Genomic DNA, 19104 nt, shown 5'->3' with positions numbered 1-19104 from the left:
GTAGTGGTGGGGAGATCTGTAACTGGGAAAGCAAGAGTCCTAAAATAGAAACAGAAACAGAAGGTGAGAACAAATCATATTTGAAGGTAACATTCATCATTATCAGATGAAAATATATGTCAATTGACCCATATTGGGAAAACCGAATGTAAACATGATGTAGCCTACTCGCTTACTGATATTTTGAATAGATTTACAATGCACGAATTCGTTTTTTAAAAATGTATCAAGTCAAGGGCAGACAACTCAAAGAAACTAGACACGTTCCATCCTCCGCATACATTTTGGCTTCTAAAGTGTGTTTCGCGCCCTGCCAATCACATGCTACTAGAGTAGTGTTTAACCAATCAGGGACGAAGTAGCTAGCTTTCTAAATAACAGGAAGTCCCTGTTTGTTGTTATTTTGTGCACACAGTGTGTGTGGTTGTGGTGGTGGTGGTGGTGGTGGTGGTGGTGGTGGTGGTGGTGGTGGCGGCGGCGGCGGCGGCGGCTTGGTTAGTCGGCGTCTAGCTATGCGTTTGTTCGCTAGCTAGCAAAATGTAACGTAACGTAACGTAACGTAACGAAGCACACGCGAACATTGCGAAACTTATAACGCAAACTTTTGCACATTCTGTCTAGTTGTGGGAGAGTTGAAATGGCAAAAGGTAAGTAGCGAAACATGTGAAGTCGAAACAAGGATGTTTTGAGGTAGTTAACTTTAGCTAGCTAGCTATCTAACGTTACTGTAGCTAGTTAACAACGACGTTAACTTTACTCGGTACAGTAGCTGCGTCCCTAATTTGACTAAAGTTAGCTGGAGAGAGAGACGTTCAATTCGTTTTTATTTTGATAAAATTGATAAGCTACTTTTCATTGTAAATGTCATAATACTATTGAGTAAATTCTATATTCATAAATGTAAATTTTCAATGACGCCCAGATTAAGCCTTCAATCATGTAGGTATGCATTTGTAGTTTTACAAAATTCCCTCAAATTACATAGCTAGTAACAAAGTATTTGTACTGTAGTACTGTACAATGCAATCTTTGATGGATGATGAAATGCGATCTGTCCTCATTTTATTAATATTTTTCTGTACGGGTGGTTTTTGTAATTATGTGCTCTGCTCTTGCCTGACTTGTATATTGTATTGTTTATTTTTGTCCCAATTTTTTGGGACTAGCTATCAACTAGCTAGCAATAATAAACGTTGGATATGCTATGGATATGGTAGGCTATATCAAGGTCAACCTAGCTAATGACCTGACATGTTTGCCTTCAAAGGGAAGAAACAAGTGCTGACCACCTACAACGGACCCGAGGGAACCCTTAAGCCCAAACAATTCGAAAAGGAGACAAAGGAAAATAAACCAGAAATGAATGGGGTAACTTATTATTTTGTTTTCGAAATATAGCACTAATACAGGCTAGTATTGGTCATCAATACTTCTCAGGTGTTAACTAGCTAAATTACACCAGTGCATGTTGCATCCATTCACCATTATCAAAACATTCATGTGTTGCAGGATGCAGGTAATGGTCAGGCCACTTTACAACGTTTTTGGAATCCCAGCAAACCCAGATCTCCTCTGTGCAACAACTCAAGTTCTCTCAGCCAGGAGGAAAATGTGCCTGAGAAATTGACTCAACAAACAGAGAAATCAAAGCAAGGGAAAGGTAACCCACCATTTATTTTCCCCAACCACCACCAATAATGACAATGTTAAATGAACTGCTCAAATCTATTACTTGGACTTCTCTACCTTCTCATTTTCGAAACCATATAATATTGGTTGTCGTCTGAGTAAGACCTTAAAAACCCACCAGATGTCAAATAAAATTGTATTGGTCGCATACACATATTTAGCAGATGTTATTGCGGGTGTAGCGAAATGCTTGTTTTGTGTTCCTAGCTCCAACAGTGCAGTAATATCTAACAAAACACACATCTAAAAAGTAAAAGCATGAAATGAAAATACAGAAATATTAGAAAGAGCAATGTCGGAGTCCGGAGTATAAATGTATACAGTGAGGGGAAAAAAGTATTTGATCCCCTGTTGATTTTGTACGTTTGCCCACTGACAAAGAAATGATCAGTCTATAATTTTAATGGTAGGTTTATTTGAACAGTGACAGACAGAATTACAACAAAAAAATCCAGAAAAATGCATGTCAAATATGTTATAAATTGATTTGCATTTTAATGAGGGAAATAAGTATTTGACCCCCTCTCAATCAGAAAGATTTCTGGCTCCCAGGTGTCTTTTATACAGGTAACGAGCTGAGATTAGGAGCACACTCTTAAAGGGAGTACTCCTAATCTCAGCTTGTTACCTGTATAAAAGGCACCTGTCCACAGAAGCAATCAATCAATCAGATTCCAAACTCTCCACCATGGCCAAGACCAAAGAGCTCTCCATGGATGTCAGGGACAAGATTGTAGACCTACACAAGGTTGGAATGGGCTACAAGACCATCGCCAAGCAGCTTGGTGAGAAGGTGACAACAGTTGGTACCTCGGCCTGGGGCTCCATGTAAGATCTCACCTCGTGGAGTTGCAATGATCATGAGAACGGTGAGGAATCAGCCCAGAACTACACGGGAAGATCTTGTCAATGATTTCAAGGCAGCTGGGACCATAGTCACCAAGAAAACAATTGGTAACACACTACGCCGTGAAGGACTGAAATCCTGCAGCGCCCGCAAGGTCCCCCTGCTCAAGAAAGCACATATACAGGCCCGTCTGAAGTTTGCCAATGAACATCTGAATGATTCAGAGGAGAACTGGGTGAAAGTGTTGTGGTCAGATGAGACCAAAATTGAGCTCTTTGGCATCAACTCAACTTGCCGTGTTTGGAGGAGGAGGAATGCTGCCTATGACCCCAAGAACACCATCCCCACCGTCAAACATGGAGGTGGAAACATTATGCTTTGGGGGTGTTTTTCTGCTAAGGGGACAGGACAACTTCACCGCATCAAAGGGACGATGGACGAGGGCCATGTACCGTCAAATCTTGGGTGAGAACCTCCTTCCCTAAGCCAGGACATTGAAAATGGGTCGTAGATGGGTATTCCAGCATGACAATGACCCAAAACACACGGCCAAGGCAACAAAGGAGTGGCTCAAGAAAAATCACATTAAGGTCCTGGAGTGGCCTAGCCAGTCTCCAGACCTTAATCCCATAGGAAATCTGTGGAGGGAGCTGAAGGTTCGAGTTGCCAAACGTCAGCCTCGAAACCTTAATGACTTGGAGAAGATCTGAAAAGAGTGGAACAAAATCCCTCCTGAGATGTGTGCAAACCTGGTGGCCAACTACAATAAACGTCTGACCTCTGTAATTGCCAACAAGGGTTTTGCCACCAAGTACTAAGTCATGTTTTGCAGAGGGGTCAAATACTTATTTCCCTCATTTAAATTTAAATCAATTTATAACATTTTTGACATGCGTTTTTCTGGATTTTGTTGTTATTCTGTCTCTCACTGTTCAAATAAACCTACCATTAAAATTATAGACTGATCATGTCTTTGTCAGTGGGCAAACGTACAAAATCAGCAGGGGATCAAATACTTTTTCCCCTCACTGTATGTATGTATATACATTACATGACCAAAAGTATGTGGACACCTGCTCATCGAATCTCATTCCAAAATTATGGGCATTAAATATGGAATTTCGAAAATGATGATCCTGGCGCCGACGAAGATCGCGGCCTCGCGACTAGCTCTTAGGAAACGGTATTTTTGTTTTTTAATGTTATTTTTTACATTATCACAAGCATTTCGCTACACCCGCAATAACATCTGCTAAACACGTGTATGTGACAAATACTATTTGATTTGATTTGAATTGGTCCCCCCCTTTGATGCTACACTATATACAAAAGTATGTGGACACCCCTTCAAATTAGTGGATTTGGCTATTTCAGCCACACCCTTTGCTGACAGGTGTATAAAATTGAGCCATGCAATCTCCATAGACAAACATTGGCAGTAGAATGTCCTTACTGAAGAGCTCAGTGACTTTCAACGTGGCACCGTCATAGGATGCCGCCTTTCCAACAAGTCAGTTCGTCAAATTTCTGCCCTGCTAGTGCTGCCCCGGTCAATTGTAAGTGCTGTTATTGTGAAGTGGAAACGTCTAGGAGCAACAACGGCTCAGCCGCATAGTGATAGGCCACACAAGCTCACAGAGCAGGACCGCCGAGTGCTGAAGCGCGTAAAAATCGTCTGTCCTCGGTTGCAGCACTCACTACTGGTTTCCAAACTGCCTCTGGAAGCAACATCCGCACAAGAACTGCTCGTCTGGAGCTTCATGAAGTGGGTTTCCATGGCCGAGCAACCACACACAACCCTAAGATCACCATGCGCAATGTTAAGTGTCGGCTGGAGTGGTGTAAAGCTCGCCGCCATTGAACTCTGGAGCAGTGGAAACACATTCTCTGGAGTGATGAATCGCGCTTCACCATCTGGCAGTCCAACGGACAAATCTGGGTTTGGCGGATGCCAGGAGAACGCTACCTGCCCCAATGCATAGTGCCAGCTGTAAAGTTTGGTGGAGGAGGAATAATGGTCTGGGGCTGTTTTTCATGGTTTGGGCTAGGCCCCTTAGTTGCAGTGAAGGGGAAATCTTAACGCTACAGCATACAATGACATTCTAGAAGATTCTGTGCTTCCAACTTTGTGGCAACAGTTTGGGGAAGGCCCTTTCCTATTTCAGCATGACAATGCCCCCGTGCACAAAGCGAGGTCCATACAGAAATGTTTTGTCGATCTGTGTGGAAGAACTTGACTGGCGTGCACAGAGCCCTGACCTCAACCCCATCGAACACCTTTGGGATGAATTGGAACGCCGACTGCGAGCCAGGCCTAATCGCCCAACATCAGTGCCCGACCTTACTAATGCTCGTGGCTGAATGGAATCAAGTCCCCGCAGTAATGTTCCAACATCTAGTTGAAACCTTCCCAGAAGAGTGGAGGCTGTTATAGCAGCGAAGGGGGGATTAACTCCATATTAATGCCCATGATTTTGGAATGAGATGTTCGACGAGCAGGTGTCCACACACTTTTGGTCGTGTGTGTGATGCAATGAATAGACAATATATGGATAGAATATGTAGTATATCTGAAGAATAGTATATGTACAGCAATAGTTATAGGATAGGCCTTGACTAGAATACAGTATATACAGTTGAAGTTGGAAGTTTACATACACCTTGGCCAAATACATTTAAACTCAGTTTCACAATTCCTGACATTTAATCCTAGTAAAAATTCCCTGTCTTAGGTCAGTTAGGATCACCACTTTATTTTAAGAATGTGAAATGTCAGAATAATAGTAGGGTGATTTATTTAAGCTTTTATTTATTTCATCACATTCCCAGTGGGTCAGAAGTTTACATACACTCAATTAGTATTTGGTAGCATTGCCTTTAAATTGTTTAAATTTGGGTCAAACGTTTCGGGTAGCCTTCCACAAGCTTCCCACAATAAGTTGGGTGAATTTTGGCCCATTCCTCCTGACAGAGCTGGTGTAACTGAGTCAGGTTTGTAGGCCTCCTTGCTCGCACACGCTTTTTCAGTTCTGCCCACGAATGTTCTATAGGATTGAGGTCAGGGCTTTGTGATGGCCACTCCAATACCTTGACTTAGTTGTCCTTAAGCCATTTTGCCACAATTTTGGAAGTATGCTTGGGGTCATTGTCCATTTGGAAGACCCATTTGCAACCAAGCTTGAACTTCCTGACTGATGTCTTGAGATGTTGCTTCAATATATCCACATAATTTTCCTTCCTCATGATGCCATCTATTTTGTGAAGTGCACCAGTCCCTCCTGCAGCAATGCACCCCCACAGCATGATGCTGCCACACCCGTGCTTCACGGTTGGGATGGTGTTCTTCAGCTTGCAAGCGACCCCCTTTTTCCTCCAAACATAACGATGGTCATTATGGCCAAACAGTTCTATTTTTGTTTCATCCGACCAGAGGACATTTCTCCAAAAAGTACGATCTTTGTCCCCATGTGCAGTTGCAAACCGTAGTCTGGCTTTTTTATGGCGGTTTTGGAGCAGTGGCTTCTTCCTTGCTGAGCGGCCTTTCAGGTTATGTCGATATAGGACTCGTTTTACTGTGGATATAAATACTTTTGTACCTGTTTCCTCCAGCATCTTTACAAGGTCCTTTGCTGTTGTTCTGGGATTGATTTGCACTTTTCGCACCAAAGTACATTCATCTCTAGGATACAGAACGCGTCTCCTTCCTGAGCGGTATGACGGCTGCGTGGTCCCATGGTGTTTGTACAGATGAACGTGGTACCTTCAGGCGTTTGGAAATTGCTCCCAAGGATGAACCAGACTTGTGGAGGTCTACAATTTATTTTCTGAGGTCTTGGCTGATTTCTTTTGATTTTCCCATGATGTCAAGCAAAGAGGCACTGAGTTTGAAGGTAGGCCTTGAAATACATCCACAGGTACACCTCCAATTGACTCAAATGATGTCAATTAGCCTATCAGATGCTTCTAAAGCCATGACATCATTTTCTGGCATTTTCCAAGCTGTTTGAAGTCACAGTCAACTTAGTGTATGTAAACTTCTGACCCACTGGAATGTGATACAGTGAATTATAAGTGAAATAATCTGTCTGTAAACAATTGTTGGAAAAATTACTTGTGTCATGCACAAAGTAAATGTCGCCAAAACTATAGTTTAACAAGAAATTGGTGGAGTGGTTGAAAAACAAGTTTTAAATGACTCCAACCTAAGTGTATGTAAACATCCGACTTCAACTCTACATATGAAGTGGGTTAAACAATATGTAAACATTATTTAACGTGACCAGTGTTCCATGACTATGTACATAGGGCAGCAGCCTCTACGGTGCATGGTAGAGTAACCGGGTGGTAGCCGTCTAGTGACCAGTTCAGGGCGGGGGCCGGCTAGTGGTGATTATTTGAGTCTGATGGCCTTGAGATAGAAGCTGTTTTTCAGTCTCCCGGTCCCAGGTTTGATGCACGTGTACGGACCTCGCCTTCTGGATGGTAGCGTGGTGAACAGGCTGTGGCTCGAGTGGCTGAGGTCCTTGATCTTCTTGGCCTTCCTGTGACACCGGGTGCTGTAGGTGACCTGGAGGGCAGGCAGTGTGCCCCTGGTGATGCGTTGGGCAGACCGCACCACCCTGCGGTTGCAGACGGTGTAGCTGCCGTACCAGGCGGTGATACAGCCCGACAGGATGCTCTCAATTATGCATCTGTAAAAGTTTGTGGGTCTTATGGGCCAAGCTGAATTTCTTCAGCCTCCTGAGGTTGAAGAGGCACTGTTGCACCTTCTTCACCACCCTGTCTGTGTGGGTGGACCATTTCAGATTGTCAGTGATGTTTGCAGAGGAACTTGAAGCTTTTTACAATTCTAGAAGTAGCAGCTTGTGATTAGTTCATGTTGAAAAACATGGTCATGAATAAGTAGGCTACATCTAATAGCTGTATTACATAAACTCAGACCTGCCTGATCAGTTATTGTCTTCTGTGGAATTCATAATTGTTGGACAGGTTTAAAGGTTATTTTTTCCTATAGTAAACCCTCCGAAATTGGGAGAACATCATTTAGAATGCCTGAAGCTTGGAGTACTTGTGTGTTTGCTTGCACGCAAATGTTAAACTTCAAGAACATTGATCCTTCCCTTACAATCAAAGCATAGTATGCCTGCAACAATGCACTGCTTTTTAAATGGACAAAACTTTTAGGGTCTAATTTGAGAAAATTCTAAAATGGCCTTTTAACTACAGAATCATGTATTTAATTATCTGAATTGTTTGACAGCCTTAATATTTACTTGAGTCACTATATTTACTCATTAAACACAACACTCTGCCAACAGAACGAATAACACAGACACCTTGATGACCTGATAAAACATGGAGTTGAAGAAGGACTGCAGGTTAGTTTTGAAACTAAATAAAGTCACATTTTACTGACCCTGATCATCTGAACCTGGAATTTGATTTTACCTACTTAAACCCCAATAGGTAAAAAATATAGAGGGGAAGGGAAGAGGAGTGTTTGCCGTCAGATGTTTCAAGAAGGGTCCGTTTGTAATTGAGTATCATGGAGACTTGTTGCATCTGGCTGATGCCAAGAAGAGAGAGGCTCTGTATGCCCAAGACCCCGGGACCGGCTGCTACATGTACTATTTTCACTATCTCAGCAAAACCTACTGGTAAGTCATCTACACAAACTTAATTTTCAGTTGTATTAAGTAACCCAGACATACACGGAGTATACCAAACATTAGAAACACCTTCCTAATATTGAGTTGCACTCCCACACACACAAAACCGGTGTGCCTACCATACCCCGTTCAAAGGTACTTACATCTTTGGTCTTGCCCATTCACCCTCCGAATGGCACTCGTACACAATCCATGTCTCAAGGCTTAAAAATCCTTCTTCAACCTGTCTCCTCCCCTTCATCTACACTGATTTGAAGTGGATTTAACAAGTGACATCAAGGGGTCGGATAGGATAAATAAGGGATAGGATAAAGTATTCCTTCTAACCCCCCCCCCCCCCCCCCCCCCCCCCCCCCCAAATTGTAAAGTGGTTATCCCACTGGCTATAGGGTGAACGCACCAATTTGTGAGTCGCTCTGGCTAAGAGCGTCTGCTAAATGACGTTAATGTGCCCTTGAGCAAGGCACTTAACCCTAATTGCTCCTGTAAGTCGCTCTGGTTAAGAGCGTCTGCTAAATGACTAAAATGTAAATGTAAATGTAATGGGTCATGGCTTTCACCTGGTCTTTTTGTCATGGAAAGAACAGGTGTTCATGTTTTGTATACTCAGTGTATGTATTGCCACAATGTTGTCAGCTAGCTCATGGACGTTTTCAAATCTTTCATGTCCTCTACAGTGTGGATGCTACAAAAGAATCAACTCACCTGGGAAGGCTGATAAACCACAGTAAAAACGGCAACTGCCAGACCAAGCTCCATGACATGGATGGAATACCTCATCTCATACTGGTGGCTTCCAGGGACATTGAGGCAGAGGAAGAGCTGCTTTATGACTATGGTGACCGCAGCAAGGAATCAATCTCTGCTCACCCTTGGCTCAAATACTGATGTGCCACCAGAGTATTTTCTCAAGAGAATGACTAGGTGCATTTGATTTCTTCAAAAAGAGATTCAGATCTTTTTTTTTTTTTTTTTTATCCATTCCATTGGCCCTAAGGTGCAACTGCTTTCCGATGAGACAAATTAAGTGTGCCTGATGGTTTTTTATCTGTCTTGTGCTTTTTCAAGCAATGCATTTGGGCAAAACGGTGGCTGTATGAATAAGGTGGAGGACAACCTTCAAGATGGCAAATGGGTTAATTTGTTTTTAAAACTATCAATTTATTGCTGGATTTGGAGGTCGTTTTTATACATATTTAGGCCAGTGTGTCCATGAAAATGTGTGAAATATTTTGTGACATACTAGCGATTGTTTTTAGGTTGCTTTTATATAAGTGATTAATTTATAATGCTAGTTATGGTTCTAGTTGACGCAACAATTTTCATATGAGCGTCAATGCTCTCCTGGCTTCAGGGAGAACAGCTTATATTTGATTTTTAAATGTAGCTTTTTTTGTTGCAATGGGTGAAATATCCTAATGAATTTTGAACACAATTTACAATGCAAGTTGCTCTTTTTGAGAGTAAATGAAATGTGTACATAGACAAATCTGTTCAGAAATCTGGCTAGCATGGAAGCTCATTTTGCAAAGCATAGAAAGGCAAGCTTGGTCTTTGACAAATGTACCAATTATTAATATTCACAAAGACAATGAACAGTCCAGCCTCCTTGTATGAGTATTTCACAACGTGAAACATATTAAATATAGTTTGAGTGATTGTATAACAGTAATATTTTTAAATGGCTTTCTTTACAGCTGCTCTATTATTTGAGAGGTCAAATAGTACAGTTCAAAAGCCATTTGAAGAAAATGTCATGAACTTGCATAAAAATGTACAGGATAGACCATTTTGGTAACACTTTATATAGGCTCTTATACCTGTGTAGAGAAACGACAGTCCATCATTACTTTAAGACATGAAGGTCAGTCAATACGGAAAATTAAGAACTTTGAACGTTTCTTCAAGTGCAGTCGCAAAAACCATGAAGCGCTATGATGATACTGGCTCTCATGAGGACCGCCACAGGAATGGAAGACCCAGAGTTACCTCTGCTGCAGAGGATAAGTTCATTAGAGTTACAAGCCTCAGAAATTGCAGCCCAAATAAATGCTTCAGAGTTCAAGTACCAGACACATCTCAACATCAACTGTTCAGAGGAGACTGCGTGAATCAGGCCTTTGTGGTCGAATTGCTGCAAAGAAACCACTACTAAAAGACACCAATAAGAAGAGACTTGCTTGGGCCAAGAAACACGAGCAATGGACATTAGACTGGTGGAAATCTGTCCTTTGGTCTGATGAGTCCAAATATGAGATTTTTGGTTCCAACTGCCGTGTCTTTGTGAGACGCGTGTATGTGAACGGATTATCTCTGCATGTGTGGTTCCCACCGTGAAGCATGGAGGAGGAGGTGTGATGGTGCTTTGCTGGTGACACTGTCTGTGATTTATTTAGAATTCAAGGCACACTTAACCAGCATGGCTACCACAGCATTCTGCAGCGATACGCCATCCCATCTGGTTTGCGCTTGGTGGGACTATAATTTGTTTTTCAACAGGACGATGACCCAAAAAACACCTCCAGGCTGTGTAATGGCTATTTGACCAAGAGTGATAGACTGCTGCATCAGATGACCTGGCCTCCACAATCACCCGAACTCAACCCAATTGAGATGGTTTGGGATGAGTTGGACCGCAGAGTGAAGGAAACGCAGGCAACAAGTGCTCAGCATATGTTGGACCTCCTTCAAGACTGTTGGAAAAGCATTACTCATAAAGCTGGTTGAGAGAATGCCAAGAGTGTGCAAAGCTGTCATCAAGGCAAAGGGTGGCTACATTGAAGAATAACATATTTCAATTAGTTTAACACTTTTTTTGGTTACTACATGATGCCATGTGTTATTTCCTCGTTTTGATTTCTTCACTATTATTCTACAATGTAGAAAATAGTAAAAATAAAGACACCCTTGAATGAGCAGGTGTGTCCAAACCTTTGACTGGTACTGTACACAGGAAACTGTTGAGCGTGAAAAACCCAGCAGCGTTGCAGTTCTTTGACACAAACCGGTGAGTTTGGCACCTAATACCATACCCCGTTCACCGGCACTTAAATCTTGTCTTGCCCATTCACTCTCTGAATGGCACACATACACAATCCATGTCTCAATTGTCTCAAGGCTTTAAATTCCTTTAACCTGTCTCCTCCCCTTCAGCTACACTGATTTTAAGTGGATTTAACAAGTGACATCTATAAAGGATCATAGCTTTCACTTAGTCAGTCTCATAGTAAGAGCAGGTGTTAATGTGTTGTGTACAGTTGAAGTCGGAAGTTTACATACACTTAGGTTGGAGTCATTAAAACTCGTTTTTCAACCACTCCACACATTTCTTGTTAACAAACTATAGTTTTGGCAAGTCGGTTAGGACATCTACTTTGTGCATGACAAGTAATTTTTCCAACAATTGTTTACAGACAGATTATTTCACTTATAATTCACTGTATCACAATTCCAGTGGGTCAGAAGTTTACATACACTAAGTTGACTGTGCCTTTAAAAAGCTTGGAAAATTCCAGAAAATGATGTCATGGCTTTAGAAGCTTCTGATATGCTAATTGACATCATTTGAGTCAATTGGAGGTGTACCTGTGGATGTGTTTCAAGGCCTGCCTTCAAACTCAGTGCCTCTTTGCTTGACATCATGGGAAAATCAAAAGAAATCAGCTAAGACCTCAGAAAAAGAATTGTAGACCTCCACAAGTCTGGTGCATCATTGGGAGCAATTTCCAAACGCCTGAAGGTACCACGTTCATCTGTACAAACAATAGTACGCAAGTATAAACACCATGGGACCAAGCATCTGTCATACCGTTCAGGAAGGAGACGCGTTCTGTCTCCTAGTGATGAACGTACTTTGGTGCGAAAAGTGCAAATCAATCCCAGAACAACAGCAAAGGACCTTGTGAAAACAGGAACAAAAGTATCTATATCCACAGTAAAACGAGTCCTATATCGACATAACCTGAAAGGCCGCTCAGCAAGGAAGAAGCCACTGCTCCAAAACCACCATAAAAAAGCCAGACTACGGTTTGCAACTGCACATGGGGACAAAGATCGTACTTTTTGGAGAAATGTCCTCTGGTCGGATGAAACAAAAATAGAACTGTTTGGCCATAATGACCATCTATTTTTTGAAGTGCAACAGTCCCTCCTGCAGCAAAGCACCCCCATCGCAAGCTGAAGAACACCATCCCAACCGTGAAGCACGGGTGTGGTAGCATCATGCTGTGGGGGTGCTTTGCTGCAGGAGGGACTGTTGCACTTCAAAAAATAGATGGCATCATGAGGAAGGAAAATGATGTGGATATATTGAAGCAACATCTCAAGACATCAGTCAGGAAGTTAAAGCTTGGTCGCAAATGGGTCTTCCAAATGGACAATGACCCCAAGCATACTTCCAGAGTTGTGGCAAAATGGCTTAAGGACAACAAAGTCAAGGTATTGGAGTGACCATCACAAAGCCCTGACCTCAATCCTATAGAAAATGTGTGGGCAGAACTGAAAAAGCATGTGCGAGCAAGGAGGCCTACAAACCTGACTCAGTTACACCAGCTCTGTCAGAAGGAATGGGCCAAAATTCACCCAACTTATTGTGGGAAGCTTGTGGAAGGCTACCCGAAACGTTTGACCCAAATTAAACAATTTAAAGGCAATGCTACCAAATACTAATTGAGTGTATGTAAACTTCTGACCCACTGGGAATGTGATGAAAGAAATAAAAGCTGAAATAAATCATTTTCTTTACTATTATTCTGACATTTCACATTCTTAAAATAAAGTGGTGATCCTAACTGACCTAAGACAGGGAATTTTTACTAGGATTAAATGTCAGGAATTGTGAAAAACTGAGTTTAAATGTATTTGGCTAAGGTGTATGTAAACTTCTGACTTCAACTGTACATCCTAATGGCTATAACATTCCAATGGCAGTAGGGTGCTCATGTAGTCTTGGAGGTCCTGTCTCTACTGGGGCTACTGTTGTAACCCCTGTCTTGAACGTTGGTCTTTGCAAGGTTCAATCTGTTCATCCAGAGTTTCATCACAATTTGGCACAATGTTCAACCAAAAAGGAATCCTCTGTTACAGCTCATTTTTGTACAAAGTTCAAGGAAACATTAGTTCGGTGTGCATCTACCATGTTATTCTACCTAAAAAGTGCAGAAATAGGAATTTTCCTGTAACTATGAATGACATTTGAGACAAATCTATAAAAAGACAATGCCGAGATACTTTTAAAAGGCTTAATTATTCCAGAGTTTAAAAATGCCATTCATTACCAAAAAAAAAATATCCTAATACAAAGAAAGCATAGAAAAAAGTATGTGCATAAAAATGTTTGGTTTGTCGTTATTATTAATGCTTTAGGTCCTCACACAGGTTGTCCTTATTTCCGCCTGAATGAAAACCTACAAATAAAGAAATAATAATTAGTTCAGAATGCATTTGAGAAAGCTTGCTCTGCAATTTGTTTTTCCCAACACAATTTAGGTCCCTAGAAGTTACTGGTCTTTACAAAGGAGGTGAAGGGGGAGGAGTGCGTGAATTTGCAGTGTCTGCTGAGGCTTGACTGTGTCACATCAGGCAGACCATAACAATACTGACCACAGCAGCAAAGCTGGCCTCGTGGAGTGGCCAGCAACAGTTACATCTGCTTTCTCTCTTCATTCACATTCTCCCAATCACACAGCATCAGCGCAAACAGCCAGCCAGTCACAAGCCGGTCATTATAAGGCAGAGACGGACTGTGAGAACAAACTACCCCTGGTTGTCCACCCTGTGATACCATGATGAATGTCTCTGAAATACTTCAATGTGTTTTCAGAGTGTAAATCAACCTCTTCAAACTGCATGCTTTTCACACAGTTTACTATGGATGTTAAATGGTTATGCAAAGTTGATTTGTGAAAAAAGCTCATTGCTTACAGCTTTCTGATGGTGGTCTTTTCCTCTCTTGGTTCCTCTTCTTTAGTCTCATCTGTTGTGTCAGGAACAGGTTCCGAAGAGGATGGTGATTCCAGGTCAACCTCTACCATGGCTTGCTTGCCCTGTGGCAGCATCCCACTGCAAGTACAGAGCACTACATTAAAGGGGAACAACGGCAAATTTTGGCATATGTCTAACTGCCTAAACTTCTCTGAATTAGTGTTGGACTTTCTCAAAGTGCCCCTCCCCCTCGCTGCAGCGCAAAATATAACTGAGGAATACAGCAAATCTACTGACAGAAATCACATTCCGTCAGCAAACATACACTGAACAAAAATATAAATGCAACTTGTAAAGTGTTGGTTCCATGTTTGAGCTGAAATAAAAGGTCCCAGAAATGTTCCATACGCACAAAAAGCTTATTTTTATATCCCTGTTAGTGAGCATTTCTCCTTTGCCAATATAAACTGTCAAACCATCTCAGGGATGCTCATCTGCGTGCTCGTCGTCCTCACCAGGGTCTTAACCTGACTGCAGTTCACCGTCCTCACCAGGGTCTTAACCTGACTGCAGTTCACCGTCGTAACCCACTTCAGTGGGCAAATGCTCACCTTCGATGCCACTGGCATGCTTGAGAAGTGTGCTCTTCACGAATGAATCCCGGTTTCAACTGTATCGGGCAGATGGCAGACAGCGTGTATGGCGTTGTGTGGGCGAGTGGTTTGCTGATGTCTACGTTGTGAACAGAGTGCCCCATGATGGCGGTGGGGTTATGTATTGGCAGGCATAAGCTACGGACAACAAACACAATTGCATTTTATCGATGGCAATTTGAATGCACAGAGATACCGTGACGAGATCCTGAGGCCCATTGGTTATGCCATTCATCCGCCGCCTCATGTTTCAGCATGATGATGCATGGCCCCATGTCCACGCCCCTCTTTTTTTTTTTTTTAAGGTATCTACCAACAGATGCATATCTGTATTCCCAGTCATGTGAAATCCATAGATTAGGGCCTAATTTATTTATTTCAATTGACTGATTTCCTTATATGAACTGTAACTAAGTAAAATCTTTGAAATTGTTGCGTTTATATTTTTGTTCAGTGTAAATTCGGGAAGCCTAATCAATTAAGATACCACAAACATTCACGGGTTCACAATTGTACCTTTTCTGAGATCTCTGCCAAGCAAGAGGGAACAGCAGCCCGTGGGTTTATTGCGCATGCAACAACACACGAACGAGGGAACTCGTAAAACAACATTGTCACCGGCAGTTTTCAAAATACATCAGACTTTACCACATCACCCAACAAGCCTTTTAATGTTGACCTATTGTCAGAAGCCATTTCTTTCTTTAATGCCTTTCTCTGTAGCCTAAACCAAGCAGAAAATGCGCAAGTCCTGTGCGACACAACACAACTTTATCACTCGAGAAATGTATACTGAAGCAAACATTTCACCCACCTTTTTAGATAAGAATATATCTGCATACCTTTGTCATGTCAACCATCCATCCGAATCCATCCATCCGCTTGTCTTCATAAACGTTCACTCACATAGCCTATTATGGGGTAGCTAATCTAGCCCAGTTTCTAGACCAGGGATGGGCAACTTTGACGGTGGTGGGGGCCACAAAAAATCTGAACTCATCATGGGGGGCCGCAGTGGCTCACAGGTCTGAGTACCCACATCCATACCCACACATGCAGTCAGAACCGGCCCTAGCCTTTTAGGGGCCTTAAGTGAAATTTTGTTTGGTGGCCTCCCCTCCACCTTGCCAGCAAAACGTAACTTTGAAAGTTGACCTTTGGAGAAATGGAACGATACAGAGCAGCAGCTTCGAAATTTGATGTTTGGAGAAGTGGAACGATGCAAAGCAGCAGCAGCAACCATGGGTGTCAAAAACACTTCAAAATGTGACATTTAGAGAAACGTGGATAAAAGTCTATGTCTGCAGTGAGACTGTGAGAGCTTGTTGATTTTGCCATAGGGTGGAGAAAAAGGTTTGCAGTTTTTAATATGATCTGAGTGAGAGTGACTAACAAAATCAATGGGGGCCCCCCGGTCGGTAATTCGACCATTATTTAACAAGTTTAGATAGCTGGCCGCCAGACTAATTTATCAATCTAAAAAATGTTCGCTGACATGGCCTAATTGAGTGATGGTCAGTGATTGACATAACAGGAAAACTGCTGATGCACAACCAAATTTCGAAATTGCAACTTGTGTATTCTACTATTCTAACTCTCAACAGTAAGTTGAGACCCTGACTGAGTAAAAAATGTTGTCTTGTTAAATTGATCCGCGGGCCTACAAAAGCCGCTAGTTGCCCATCCCTGTTCTAGACAGACATACAAAGTAAATTGAAAGCAGGTGAAGGGTTCTGGCGGTTCTGTTATGGCTGGTGGGTGAAATGTTTGCTTCAGTATACATTTCTTGAGCACTAAAGTTGTGTGTTGTCACGCACGGGACTCCGGCATTTTCTGCTTGGTTTAGGCTGCAGAGAAAGGCATTGAATTAAAGAAATGGCTTCTGACAATTATGCCTATAGTAAAAGGCTTGTTTTGTTGGGTGATATTTTGAAAACGGTCAGTGACAGTGTTGTTTATGAGGAGTTCCCTCGTGTGTGTGTTGCACACGCAGCAAGCCCACAGGCTGCTGTTTCCTGCTTGCTTAGCAGAAATCTCAGAAAATGTAACATTCTGAACCTATGACCCAAATCTATCACACAAAATGTATATGTCCTATCTCACAATTGATTGGGCTTTAGTATGTTCGCTGTAACATAACGTTAATTTTTTTCCCGTAGATTTGCTGTACTCCACAAAGTTATATCTAGCGCTGCAATGAGGGGCGCGTACCTTTGTGACGTAGCTCTACCTCACTCTCCCTGAGTGAGGTGCACACTTTGACAGACTGTCCAACACTAAGTCAGAGGTTCAGGCACTTCTTAAGACACATTTTCCCTTTAAATATGTGTACATGTTGGTTGGGGGACTGGTCAGGTCTGGCTCTGTATTCTACCTATTGAAGAGCTGCAACTCTTCTTGGGCCACCAGTAGCTGGGCTTTGAGCTGGTTCCTCTCCTGAAGCACCTCCTTCAACTCCTGCATTGTGAAGCGTGGTCTGTTGGGATCTTTCATGTCTACCACCAGTTTGTTTGGTCCTAGTGTTTGCTGAGAGAAGATATTGATTAAAGGCATAAACTCATTAAAAAAAGGAGTCCACACAACTGTATGTTGCAAAGTAGAGTGTATAGCAACCCAGTGAAACATAAAACAACCTTTACATACCCTGACAGAACCTAGTCCAGTTAGAGATGACCACATAATGGAAAACTAAATGTATCGATTCTGTCCACAACTGTTAAAGATTCCTGGTCTAAAAAAAATCTAACTCACCTTTTCCTGCCCCGCAGAACTTTCTCTCACGATTCTATCCAGTTCACTTTTCAAGTTGTCTCGTTCCATTTTCAACTCCTCCAGCGATAGGTTGTACTTATTCACTAACGTTTCAAACATCTCCAAAACACGCACAATTTTGAATTGCAAATCTGAGACTTCCTCACCTGTATTACTTATTTTCAGCAAATCTCTGCCAATGACGTATGAAATGTCATAAACATCTTCCACTGTCAGCTCAAATGCGTCCTTCTCGAACGCAGAAGCGGGTGAGGACTGGGACTCGTTCAACTCTTCCATTTCTCGTGTTCCAAAAACACACCGAATTGAGTTGAAAGAAACACGAGTTTGTTTTCTCAACCGTTGGGACCGATTTCTCAAATCAACCGTTATGACATTTAACATAGAAGAAACGTATGAACAGTAATAAATGTAGTTCCATGCGAGCTACAGTAGCCACTTCAAGTTATTAACTGAATGGACCCTCCTCTTTCAAAATGTTCAATGTTCCGCCGCTTGTAACAAGAGAGCAACGTTTCCCTGGTGACCGTGAAGCCATGCGCATAATCGGTTAAACAGCACGTGATGTTTCCCCGGTATTTTCTACTTTCTACTTTGAACTTCAATGTTTGAAGTTAGATTGACATTCCGTCAACCAGGGGGCCTTGTGGGCATCAGAAAGCTTGCAGGGGTCCCTGAAAATGCAGCGATAAAACCATCAGAAATAACAAAGCAAACAAATATGCTAGAACTGAAGGGCATTAAAACTGTGCAATTTTATATGTTTAAGTGTCGACAATTGAGCAAACACTGAGAACGGGTTGAAAACCATATCTATTGGAAAAAATAGCTTCATATCATAGTCACTTTAGCAGACGCTCTTATCCAGAGCGACTTACAGTTAGTGAGTGCATTCATTGGGAATCGAACCCACAACCCTGGCGTTGCAAACGCCATGCTCTACCAACTGAGCTACATCCCTGCCGGACATTCCCTCCCCTACCCTGGACGACGCTGGGCCAATTGTGCGCCGCCCCATGGGTCTCCCAGTCGCGGCCGGCTACGACAGAGCCTGGATTCGAACCAGGATCTCTAGTGACACTGCGATGCTGTGCCTTAGACCACTGCGCCACTCGGGAGTCACAAGATACCAGCTTTTAATACAGTCTACTTACTGCTAGTATAAAGCACCATATCTGTACAACAAAACATTTATTGAAAAGGCACAGGATATCTCTCAGATAGCACATTATTCTCTCCCAGATAGCACGTTCTTCTCTCCAGAATTAATCTCTCATTGTCCCCTCAGGACAACTTTGTCCTGACAATCCCACTTGGCATGATGCTCTTCATGACATTCTTCATAGGTTCATCTTACCCACTTTAGGCCTCAAAACACCAAGCTCTCCTGGCAAACTATGCCCTGAATATGAGTCATCTGACAGCCTGAGCACATATTTTTGGTACTGTATTCAACCAGTACTCCAATAATTCACCCTCTGGCGCTCCCCTGCACCCTCTGGTGGTAACTGGCTGTTGGACATTCCCATGACAATTGTTGGTGCACGGACTC

The 19104-nt window shown here is 42.4% G+C and overlaps 2 protein-coding genes across 2 annotated transcripts; one reads left to right on the top strand and one right to left on the bottom strand.

Annotated features, from left to right (window-relative positions):
• The first annotated feature begins 560 nt into the window (after window positions 1-560).
• On the top strand, window positions 561-9861 carry LOC311141094 (N-lysine methyltransferase KMT5A-A-like). Its single transcript, XM_084176365.1, has 7 exons — window positions 561-647; window positions 1268-1368; window positions 1510-1660; window positions 6983-6995; window positions 7869-7914; window positions 8003-8193; window positions 8883-9861. Exons 1-7 carry the CDS (start codon window positions 638-640, stop codon window positions 9091-9093), a joined length of 723 nt encoding a protein of 240 aa, XP_084032491.1. The 5' UTR covers window positions 561-637; the 3' UTR covers window positions 9094-9861.
• Window positions 9862-13538: 3677 nt separating this feature from the next.
• Window positions 13539-17838, bottom strand: LOC311141068 (RILP-like protein 2). Its single transcript, XM_084176346.1, has 4 exons — window positions 17532-17838; window positions 17155-17306; window positions 14128-14265; window positions 13539-13610 (listed from the first exon to the last, which is right to left on the bottom strand). Exons 1-4 carry the CDS (start codon window positions 17829-17831, stop codon window positions 13589-13591), a joined length of 612 nt encoding a protein of 203 aa, XP_084032472.1. The 5' UTR covers window positions 17832-17838; the 3' UTR covers window positions 13539-13588.
• Between the last annotated feature and the right edge of the window lie 1266 nt (window positions 17839-19104).

The sequence above is a fragment of the Coregonus lavaretus genome (genome assembly GCF_964263955.1).
Source record: "Coregonus lavaretus genome assembly, chromosome: 14".
In the NCBI taxonomy this organism is placed as follows: Eukaryota; Metazoa; Chordata; class Actinopteri; order Salmoniformes; family Salmonidae; genus Coregonus; species Coregonus lavaretus.
The sequence above is the reverse complement of the archived record's forward strand: the minus strand, read 5'-3'. Positions and strand labels throughout refer to the sequence as shown.

Coding starts and splice junctions, on each gene's coding strand:
- LOC311141094 (XM_084176365.1), top strand. Junction 1,369..1,509: donor ATAAACCAGAAATGAATGGG/GTAACTTATTAT, acceptor CATGTGTTGCAG/GATGCAGGTAATGGTCAGGC. Junction 7,915..8,002: donor GAGTTGAAGAAGGACTGCAG/GTTAGTTTTGAA, acceptor AAACCCCAATAG/GTAAAAAATATAGAGGGGAA.
- LOC311141068 (XM_084176346.1), bottom strand. CDS start 17,831: ATGGAAGAGTTGAACGAGTCCCAGTCCTCACCCGCTTCTGCGTTCGAG. Junction 14,266..17,154: donor GAGTTGCAGCTCTTCAATAG/GTAGAATACAGA, acceptor CTGTACTTGCAG/TGGGATGCTGCCACAGGGCA. Junction 13,611..14,127: donor AAGACCACCATCAGAAAGCT/GTAAGCAATGAG, acceptor CTTTATTTGTAG/GTTTTCATTCAGGCGGAAAT.